This window comes from Dryas octopetala, chromosome 8 (assembly GCF_963921425.1).
Source record: "Dryas octopetala chromosome 8, drDryOcto1.1, whole genome shotgun sequence".
Taxonomy (NCBI): domain Eukaryota; kingdom Viridiplantae; phylum Streptophyta; class Magnoliopsida; order Rosales; family Rosaceae; genus Dryas; species Dryas octopetala.
In genome coordinates, this window is record NC_141373.1 from 5,440,688 (window position 1) to 5,451,910 (window position 11,223).

At 34.7% G+C, this 11,223-nt stretch overlaps 1 protein-coding gene across 1 annotated transcript; it reads left to right on the plus strand.

Annotated features, from left to right (window-relative positions):
• Positions 1-2,104: 2,104 nt before the first annotated feature.
• LOC147276405 (myb-related protein 308-like) lies at positions 2,105-3,427 on the plus strand. Its single transcript, XM_086254976.1, has 2 exons — positions 2,105-2,588; positions 2,725-3,427. The coding sequence occupies exons 1-2, from the start codon at positions 2,326-2,328 to the stop codon at positions 3,233-3,235; spliced, it is 774 nt and encodes a 257-aa protein (XP_086111102.1). The 5' UTR covers positions 2,105-2,325; the 3' UTR covers positions 3,236-3,427.
• Positions 3,428-11,223: the final 7,796 nt, after the last annotated feature.

Sequence of the window (11,223 nt, forward strand, 5' to 3'; positions counted from 1 at the left end):
CCCCACATGGGGAGGGCACTCAGGGCAGGGAAGCCAAAAGGGTAGGTAGGTAAGGTAAGGGTTTTAGGACAAGAAGCCCCACTGCCCCACGAGTCTTCCTCAATACCTAAGCACATGACAGCCACGTGTTGATGTGCTGGCTGTCACCACTCACAAGTCACAACACATTGTGTGATGAAATTGCCGATCCACAGTCAAACCCATTCCCTCGACTCAATTCCCTTAACCAATTACCTAATTGTCATTTGATTCTTTTTCTCACGTTTATTTTCTCTGTTTTGCATTGTCCATGTGCTAATGTGGGTTTGTGTGTAGGAAAACTGGCTGCGACAGAGACCATTGTGCCTGTCACTAGTGTCATACACAACCAAACAGATTGCAATTATTGATTGCAGTTCGTTAATAACAGGAGATTAGAGGTAGGATCAATTGATTAATCCACTCTAAGTAAGAGTTCGTCTGTAGCAAGGACACCCTGTTTTATACAAACAGATCTAACAATATTATAGTAGTAGAAGAATGAGCCATCAAGATCAGAAAGTTAAAGTGTGACTGATACATATATTTTTTTTTTTAGTTACACGCATAGCTTTTGAGGGTTTTTTCTTTTTCTTTCTGATTTGTGTTTGTAATGGTTTATTAATGCAAAACATATGGATGAGGTTTGTTGGTTTTGTGAGGAAAGAAAGCATGGTACTTTTTTGTGGGGATGAGATCATAAATCATGCCAAAGTTCAACATCAGAGTGAAGGGCAGAGTTGGACTATGCGCCAGGACAGTCAGAAAGGACGAAAAAAGGTAGGTGAAATACACACACACACAACATTCACACACAAAGAGACACAAGTGGACCTGTCTCACTCTCCTTTGAAAACAACTTCTGCCCATGATCCTTAACTCCTACCATCCACTTGAAATTCATGATGAGAGAAAGAGTGCATGTGTGGTGGTGGGTAACAAATAATATGCAAATTGGGTTTGGGGGGCGGGAGGGGAGATAACAACAAAAAGGTGAATCAACCTTCCCATCCCTAACCCTACCCCTTGTTGCCTAAACTTGCACCACAAGGTTGGGGGGGAGAAAAGGAAAGGAAAAGTGGAGGGTGAACCAAAGCCCACATACAACTACAACCACAGTACCACACTCATTATCTTTAAATTTCCTCTTCTCTCCTTTTCTTTCATCATCACCATTCTGCCCCTTCAACCCAACTTCCAACCCTTCTAGAAACCCTCTCTCTCTCTCTCTCTCTCTCTCTCTCTCTCTCTCTCTCTCTCTCTCTCTCATGCATTACCAATAGAATAAAGAACCACAACTACCATCTCTGTACATATGCACAAGAATAGCCAAACCACTTGTGACATTTCTTCCCAAAAACCCACTACAACTAACTTATTAAAATAACAAGTCATTGCTTTTTGAATCTGGTTCATGTAAGTAGAAATTTGTTTCAGGATATATGTATATATATATAACTGAGCATTTCACTCCCAAATCCACATTTACTCAGCTGGGTCATCATGACATTCCCTCTGAGGCATTCAAAATCTCACCAACAAGCAATAAAACTAGTCTGAAAGAATCAAATTGCCTCGGTAAAATGACAATTGAGATGCAAAACAAGCCTCATGGTCAGCATGATCAAATGGTACCAACCACAGGACTAATTTAATTATCATATCATATATACATATTAGTTCCATGTACATGTGTTGTACATGTTGTCTAGTGAGTTGGGGCCTTGGGGGAGGTTTTCAGAGGCAATTGAAATTATTTATCTAAAGTTTCCAGACACAAGATAAAAGAATTGGAAGAATCACACCATGTCTTGCCTATAATATATATATATAAATATATACCATACTTTACACCTACCTGAAGGTTACCCGTAGGGCCGTAGTTAATGTCCCTTTAACTTATTATATGTGATTGATGCCATAATATCATCAAGTGTGAGAGAGGCCACCAGCCACTCCCTCTAACCTGTCTCACCAACTCACATCTAGAAGCAATTAGGGTCCCCTTCTCTCTCTCTCTCTCTCTCTCTCTCTCTCTCTCTCTCTCTCTCAAACTCTCTCTCCCTCCCTCCCTCTTAGTCAAAAGCCTATAAAATCATACGCCAAGTCCTCACAAGGGCCGGCCTTTATGTTGCAGCAATACAAAAAACAAGGCCTAGCTCCATATCCACCACCACTCCTACTCTCTCCTAGTCCTGCGGCTAAAAGTAGCAAACAAAAACAATCATCTTTAGCTACAATTCTCCAAGTACTCTTTAGCTACAAAAACACCATCTTTAGCTACAACAGTTTTAATTCCTAATTAAAATGGGAAGGTCTCCTTGCTGTGAAAAGGCTCACACAAACAAAGGAGCTTGGACCAAAGAAGAAGATGATCGCCTCATTGCATACATCCGAGCTCACGGCGAGGGCTGTTGGCGTTCGCTGCCCAAAGCCGCCGGCCTCCTCCGCTGTGGCAAGAGCTGTAGGCTGCGTTGGATCAACTACCTCAGACCAGACCTCAAGCGCGGCAATTTCACTGAAGAAGAAGACGAGCTCATCATCAAACTCCATAGTCTCCTTGGAAACAAGTAAGGCTCTTACTAATAACCCAAACAAACTCATACACTCCAAAAAAAAAAAAAAAACAGAAACAGAGTTTTTCAAGTTGTGTACAAGCTTTTGAGTGGTTTGAGACTAATGGGTTTTGTTTGGATTTTGTTATAGGTGGTCTTTGATTGCTGGAAGACTACCTGGAAGAACAGACAATGAGATAAAGAACTACTGGAATACCCACATAAGAAGAAAGCTTTTGAACCGAGGGATTGACCCTGCAACTCACAGACCACTCAACGACTCGACCCCAACTCAGGACTCGGCCACAACCACCACAATATCTTTTGCTGCTTCTGCTATTAAAGAAGAAGATCAAAAACCCACCATCATTAATGGGCTTGTGGGCAAAGACCCTAAAAACCCAGTTCAAGAAAGGTGCCCAGACTTGAATCTAGAGCTCAGAATCAGCCCTCCTTCCCAACAACAACAACAAGCTGATCAGCCTCTGAAGAGTGGCAGCAGGGGACTCTGCTTTTCTTGCAGTTTGGGGTTGCAGGACACAAAGGCCTGCAGCTGTGGGGTTGATAATATTGGTACCAGCAGTGGCACCACCAATATTGGTTATGATTTCTTGGGCTTGAAAAGTGGGGTTTTGGATTACAGAAGCTTGGAGATGAAATGAGATTGATTAAGTCATGAAATTGTTGTTGTAATATGTTAGTTATCAACAGAGTGAGAGAGAGAAATGAGAAAGAGATTGCTTTGATTATAATCTTTTGGAAAAGCTCTCTCTGATTTTCTCTCCTGTCTCTAATTTTTATGACTATTAGTGCATATTATTATTAGTATAATACCAGTACAGCTGATTGATGAATGTTTCTGATCATTTATTAGAATGTGAATCGTTTCTCTGTTTGTTTTCTTAAAAATGAGTCTGCACTCTGCACAAGTTCCTCATTTTATTTTATTTTATTTTTTCTCATCCGAAAGGACTAATTAAGTTGGGATTTGTCAGAGTCTCACCAGATCTTCAAAAGGGTTTGCTGCCATGTTATGGTGGTTGTTGCCACCTGCAAATTAAAGTAAGGGTTGATAAATAATGTAATCTAGTTTTTGTTGGGCTCTCTATGTACCCAAGTTAGGGGCAGGGGGTGTTGAGATTCTTGTGAATTTTTCTTCCAAACACAAATGATGACTCTGCATCTTCTTTCAAATAGGCATAATGATACGTTGGCAAGAACACAATAATGTCTTCAATTCTTACTACCCTTATTTGGACATTATTAAAAAGAAAAGCATATTTCCTTTTTATTTTCTATATCCCGTAAATTGGAGCAAAACTTTTACAGTAATGTCTATCTCTTTTATAGTATTATGATAGGTAAGTTTTTCGTTAAATGAAACTATTAACGAAACTATTAAATATTTAGCATGTTATATATTGTAAAAAATTAGAATTAAATATCAAATTTTAATAATTTTTTGGTATAGCATGGAGACCATATAATATTTCAATTGAACTACCAAATTTAAATGTAGTTTTTTAGATTATGTCACAAATATGTTGGCTTCTTTGATTTGAGCTTTTTTCATTTGACATTTTTGTTCTTTGGCCCACATATGATGACTATTAGTTAAAACTTAAAATTTATAAGATTTTGACAAAATAGCTCTTGAGGTTTTTATATTATCTTGAAAATTTGCTAATATAGTCTCAACTTCACATTTAATTGTGATTGTACGACACTCACAACTTCAAATTTAGTCGTAATTGAACGACAGTCACAGTTAAGTTGTGACTTAATTAGATTTTTTTTAGAGAAATTATACTACAATATAGTATAAATAGAGGTCAAAACAATACTTTTACTCAAAATAATACATAGTATAGTGGTGTGAGTTGTCTCTTTCAATTTACCAAAACAGTCACAGTTAAATTGTGACTGGATTGATTTTTTTAAAATACAATATAGTGTAAATTAATGTAATATTATTTTATTTTTTTTATTGTAGTGGCATGTGATGTAATATTTATAAATTCTAATACATTTTACTTTATTATTTTGTTTGACTTTTGAACTAGTACCTAATCTAAAATGCTATTTAATTTTAATATCTAAACTAAAAAGTTATTAAAATTTAATAGTTAAAATCAATAGACCTTATATATTGTCAAACTTTAAATTTAAATCATACATTCAAATAAGAATTTAAATAATTAATTTTTTTTATTACAAGAAAATAAGGAAGAAAAAAGCAAAAATTCAAACTCTGACTGTAAGTATAACGGTAAATACACTCAATTACAAAAATTACGAATTCAAAAATAATTAATTATTTAGATCCACAGTCCAACAGTAACATACCTACCAGATTGTCTGGTAAGTAAGTTGTTCACTCAGTTATATTCCAATTGAATTTTCAATTGATTACTTAATCTATATATTTGATTTTGAATTCTTAGAATCTTTACGGGGTTTGTCTTTTGGTGAAGAAGGGATTGGTTTTTTTGATATGGACTATGGAGGAAATGGATAAGCTTTGAGAGGAGGAGAAATAAGGGAGATAGGAGTGGTGGGTAACCTATCACTTCTTTAGTTAAAGCCCAAATAAGTATTTAAAAAGCGTGAAGGAACTAACAACTGTCCGTAGTACCATCTCTCTACCAACCTCCTAACTTTAATTATCTAAAACCCTTGAGCCAACCTACCATATATCATACTATTTATTAGAGACTGAAAACTATGGCTGCATTTCCCGCCCTTATTAATTTGATTCATATTGTGCTATATAGTTTGAGTTCGACTCTGAATCTGTAATGTGTTTGAGTTTAAAATTACGTTGTAGAAAAATAAAATAAAATTCAATTGATCAAATAATTAAGAGTAACAATATAACAACATAAAATATAAAAATTATTTTAGAATAAGACTAGAAATTTCGAGAACTCAAGGCGAATCATGAAAGAGAAACCTGAGAACATTGCCGGCTATACCTCAAAGCCGATCCTGAATTATTTGATAAGACAACATTTCTCTCCACATATATTTTTTAATTGTTTCTCCCATGTTAGTTACATTACTTGTATATTTATCTATAGTTTGGTGCTACCAGCTACCTTCATTATATATGTGTTGGGCGAATGACAAATTAACAACATGGAATACTATGCTTGAATTATGAAACACAAAGTCGTTGGTTATACATATTTAAAATGTATTTCAAGAATTGAAGTCTCTTCTAACAAATTTGATTACACCTGAAGATCAGTCAACTCTCTTCTTCTTTTTCTCTTAATTAATTTTCTTTTTCATTTAATTAAGTTTAAGACCTCGACCTGCTGAAGGGCAGGCATAAATGGGTTTTATTGGCGATGGAGGTGTCCCAACAACTTGAGGCATGAAATGTTAGGTCCAAATGTCCAATATTTAAGGGGCACCATCAAGACTTGAACTCTGCATGTCACCAGAAGAGTTTTGAAGGCCTTATTTGTTGACCTTCATGTAAATTAATTAATTAACCAGATTAATTGTAAATAAAAAATCAAAAATCCCTACCAATTATTTTCCTCTTCTTTTCAGAATGACATGCAGACTTCTTTTCTTTCATCATTCCAAACTGCATTTGCATTTGCATTGGGAAAGAAGTGTATGCCCAGATAGTTGGAACTGAAGATACAAATAAAGTCATCATGCTCTCTATAAACTCCAAGGAATTCAAATTCAAAAACCCCAAAACCCCAATTCAAAATTGTATGCATGTATATAGAAAAAGTGTTTTTTATATTGATATTAAATTGTTAATCAATGATGTGTCACATTGATAATTTCATAATATAACATTATCACCCATTATATATATATTCGATCACTGCCAAGCGCTCGGCAATAATTTTTAACACAGACGAGTGCTGCAGCTCTCGTCACTGCTTTTATTGCCGAGTTTTCAAAGTAAGTCATATTCTTTTCACCTCATTCTTTCTTAGGATATAGAAAAGACTTGGTAGAAGCATTATGTTAGAGTTTAATTTCAAAATTTTTAAATAAATGTCGTTGAACCTATACTGAGTGCTCAATAACTGCAAAATTTTACACCATCGAACACCGGGCATCGCACCTGAATAGGCATGTTGTGTGTGTATATATATATCAGTATTTTCGATAAAAGCATAGAAATAATTGTTATTATAATCAAATGGCTAAATGACTTCCGATTTTAGAGATTTTTTACATGAATGATCTTTGAAGTAAGGCCTAAAAAATAAACGGTTTGAATTTTGAGATTACATTGTGCAGTAGGCCCAACATAGTGGTTAGTTTTGTATTAACTTACTAACTAGTTAGTTTTAGAGCATTCTTATATATATATATATATATATATATAACTTAATAAAAGTGTTATTAGCTTCAAATCTATCACTTGCAAAGTTTGTAATTACCTGGTTTTTTGAGGTGATAGTTCTGCTTGGCAATTTGACCAAAATGGAGGTCAATGAGTCATACCCACCATCCAATATTTATCAACAAGCATTTATTCATGGGTTATGTCACTGGGGTCCGACCAGAACGACAAATCTTATTCATTATCCATCTAATAGTGCCTGCCTCTGTTTCACTGGTAGCCTCAAATTCAATCCGTGACCCCCTATTAATTAATATTCATAGTAAAATTTCTATCTATATTAATAGAATAATTAATATTATTTTATGGATATATGTTACGAACATAAATATATTTAGGTTATGGAGAAAAAGATGCAAAACAAAAATGATCTAGGCAGAGGCAGACAAAACAATAAAGCGAAATCTCCCAAAGAAGAAAGACTTCCATTCCCAAAAAGCAATCAAAGAGTCTAAAGACATAGATGGCGATGAGCAAAGGACAACTCAGAAAAATCCAAAAAATTAAAAACAAAAAATTAAAAAATAATAGAAAAAACAATATATTGGCCCTTCCCACATAGAAAAGGAGCCACTTTTCAAGTTTTCAACCTTTTGCTCCTTTGCATTTTCTTTTTCAAAGGTGTTAGGTAGAGGCATCGGAAGCTTCCATGAGATATTTTCTTTCTTCTCACTTATTATGTCAAGAAAATTGAATTACAAGACTATTTTAAAAGTAATCATTAAATGTAAAATGATGGTTCTCTCTCTTTCTATCAATGTGGTAATTATTGTTCCACCTTAAATTTTTAATGGGGTTCAACCTCCACCAACATCATATGTATGACTACCCTTTTGTGTATAATTTATAAGTGGCCAAGTGGGTCCCCAAGGGTTTTCTTCTGGATCCTTTGGCCTTTACTTAAATGACCTAATTAGGGTTTTCAATTATTAAACAATTGCATTCAACTTGTTCACCTTTTGTTTGGTAGAAAGGTACTATTTCCCAACTGTTGTTAGATCACAACATGTCCAACTTAATGACAAAAATGTGTCATATCATGAATATGGTCCATTGGTCTTGTACATTTTGAGAGTCCACATGTGTGCAAGACTAACAATAATTCACATTATATATGCTCCACATTGCCCTAACCTTGATCCTCCGACCCCAAATAATAATATAAAAAAATCAAATTTACAATGAATTCAAAATTGGGAAGGATTAATGGTGGATCCATAATTTTTTTTTTTCATGATAACAGAAAAATTACAATAAGTTGCACTTTTCACTTCTCGGCATTTATGAGGTATTTCATAGATTATCTCCACCTTAAAAAAAAATATATGAATAAATAAATTGAGTGATAATGATAAATTAATAGATGCAATTTTGTTGCACAAGAGTGATATGCCCCACTTACCTCTACATAGATCCACCATTGATTGGGAAAATGTGACCACACAAAAGTTCAACTAGCTAATTATTCTGGTGGGGTTAAAAGCTTTGCCAAACTTAACAATTAAAGCTTGTATCCCTACATTGATGCATGAATGAGGCATGAATTGGCAATTGTGAGCATGTGCCCCAAAAGAGGTCACCAACTTATCACTTTATATAAGTAGTTGTACCTTCTTTTTCCTAGAACTGCTTCGAGTATTTAAATTGAATTCATGACATAAATTTTACTTTCCATTATTGAAGTCTCATATGAGTTCATTTTGGATTGGGCTGGGTTCATAATTATTAAATTTGAGTCTGAGCAGGGAATTAAAATATAGAGACAAGATGTAATTTTGATCTCTTATCTCATTCTACCATCAAATATGAATTCATGATAAAAAAAAAAAATGTGATCAATTTAAGTATTCTTAGTAAATTTAACTTTTACCATACAGATAACATAGGTGAAAGAATGTTTTTTTTTTTCTTTCCTGCTTATGAAAGAATGTATTAATTACTGACTAATGACAGGGTTGTAAGTTTGTGGATATGAGAGAGAGAGAGAGAGAGAGAGAGAGAGAGAGAGAGAGAGAGAGAGAGCTAATTAATGGTCTCTTTCGAGAGTCCAAGACGCTACCAACTCCCCTCGTTTTGGGCGGTAGTTGGCAGCCGTCCGACGTAGGCTCATGTGCGCGGTTGCGGCGGTAGGCCCACCAGGCCCACGCCCCTTCACGCAGCTTCGCTTGCTTGTAGTTTGTGGGCCCCACACTCCCCCCCTCTCCCTACCTTCCACGACAATGAGATGCGTAGACGCTACTTTCGATCCGCTACCTCCAGCCATCATCATCATCATCTTCTCTTTTAATTTCTTCTATCCCAGTCACTGAGGTCATCACCTAATTAATTAATTAATTAACTCACTAATCATTTGTCCCTTTCTCTTTTGAGTCTTTTGGGCATTTGTCATTTTCCTTAATCTTAAATCTTTTCCCTAACCGGCCTAAACTCCTCTTCTTTAATCCTTTCCTAATCAAAAAGCTAATTCATGTTTCTAATTATTCATCAATATTCCGGCCATGAAGAACTATAAAGCTTAAATTTTGAGATGGGAATCAATAAAATTAATCTTATATATTTGATTATCTATGGGTCGATCTATGACTATATATGTATATGAGCTTTTTGCACATTTTGAATTAATGGCATGCATGCTTGGGAAGCTGGATTGCGATGACTTTTGCATGCATGCATACTTTTAGAAATTATTAACAATAATTAAGGAGTGAGAATAATATATTAATTAGCGTACGGCACGCTAATTTCTAAGGGCATATGGAATTTATATATGTAGGAGATATATATATATATATATAGAAGTGCTCTAAAGTTAACTAGTTAGCAAGTTAATATAAAGCTAACCATGTTTTTAGGCCTACCATATAACTAATCTCATAATGCGAACCATCAATTATTTAGGCACTACTTCAAAAATCATCATTGCAAAAAATCAACTAAATCGAAAATCATGTAGTCATCTAATTGAGATCAAATAAATAGACGATCAGTATTTTTGATAAAAGCATAAAAATAGTTGTTATTATAATCAAATGGCTAAATGACTTCAGATTTTGGAGATATTTTACATAAATGATCTTTGAAGTAGGGGCTAAAAAATAAACGGTTTGAATTTTAAAATTTTATTGTGAAGTGAGCCCAAGAGAGTGGTTAGTTTTATATTAATTTACTAACTAATTAATTTTAGAACATTATTGTATATATATATATATATTTGACATGAGAGTACCGTAATTAATAACTAGCTATCCACTATATGTCATTATATCTATTTAACAGAAAACCTAACCCTTACCTGCTCCTACTATATATCAAGCCCCACTATATTTTTATATAAGTTATAGATGGAAAGTATCAATAATGCATTTGGACTATTGCAAACTTGACATCTTCGTGAGTTAAATTGGAGAATACAATATGAAATTGGCCCATTAATTTTTTAATAAAATTATGTATTTAAGAAATCTCTTAATAAAAGGGACTTGTAAGATTAGAGGGGGGAGTTAGAGAACCTTCCCTCCATATATAAACTCATAAAGCGCTAGAGAACCATGCATTCCTCTGCTCTTGTATATTTGGAGTCCAATGAGATCAAAAAAATTCCGACTATACATATATATTACTAATATGAACAATTAATTAATAAAGTAAATTTTTATTTGAATGTACGTGTATTATATATTAATAATTTGACAATATAACGTATCCACAAACATACATACGATAAGAATTAGGAAGTGTATGTACGTTTTACTGTTTTACTTTTACACCATCTGACTCCATCAATTTCCCTGCCACCACTAGCCACCATGACGATAGAAGTTGAATTCATATACATATACTGAAGCGAAGGAGGGGGATTGGTGCGCAGGCTAAGCAAAGCAGCGCAAGATAGCAGGAGTCCAGCTGGTAGGAAAAGTGAACTAAGCTAGTTTGGTACGTGTTGGTGATGGAGGCATATGATTAATATTAATAATAGGGATAAAGAAGCAGATCGAAGCAGAAGCATATATAAGGCAAAGGATGGATGATGGTAGTGTGTGGCTGAGATGCATGGATGCATGTTGAAGTTGTTAGGTGACTTAGGTGGTGGTCGCTTTGCTGATGGTGATATATCCCAAAAGTCCTCAGAATATCAGTCAACTTTATGTCATTTTCACTATCACTCTTATAATTTTCCGACCAAAAATTTAATTTTGGGGGCCTCCCTTCTCCCTTCTCACCATCCTTCAGCCCATGTCATCCTTATTCATTCATTAATCCCCTACCTGC

Excerpts from the sequence above, each read along its gene's own strand:
- LOC147276405 (XM_086254976.1), top strand. The coding sequence starts at position 2,326 with ATGGGAAGGTCTCCTTGCTGTGAAAAGGCTCACACAAACAAAGGAGCT. Across the intron at positions 2,589-2,724 it reads CATAGTCTCCTTGGAAACAA|GTGGTCTTTGATTGCTGGAA; the intron begins GTAAGGCTCTTA and ends ATTTTGTTATAG.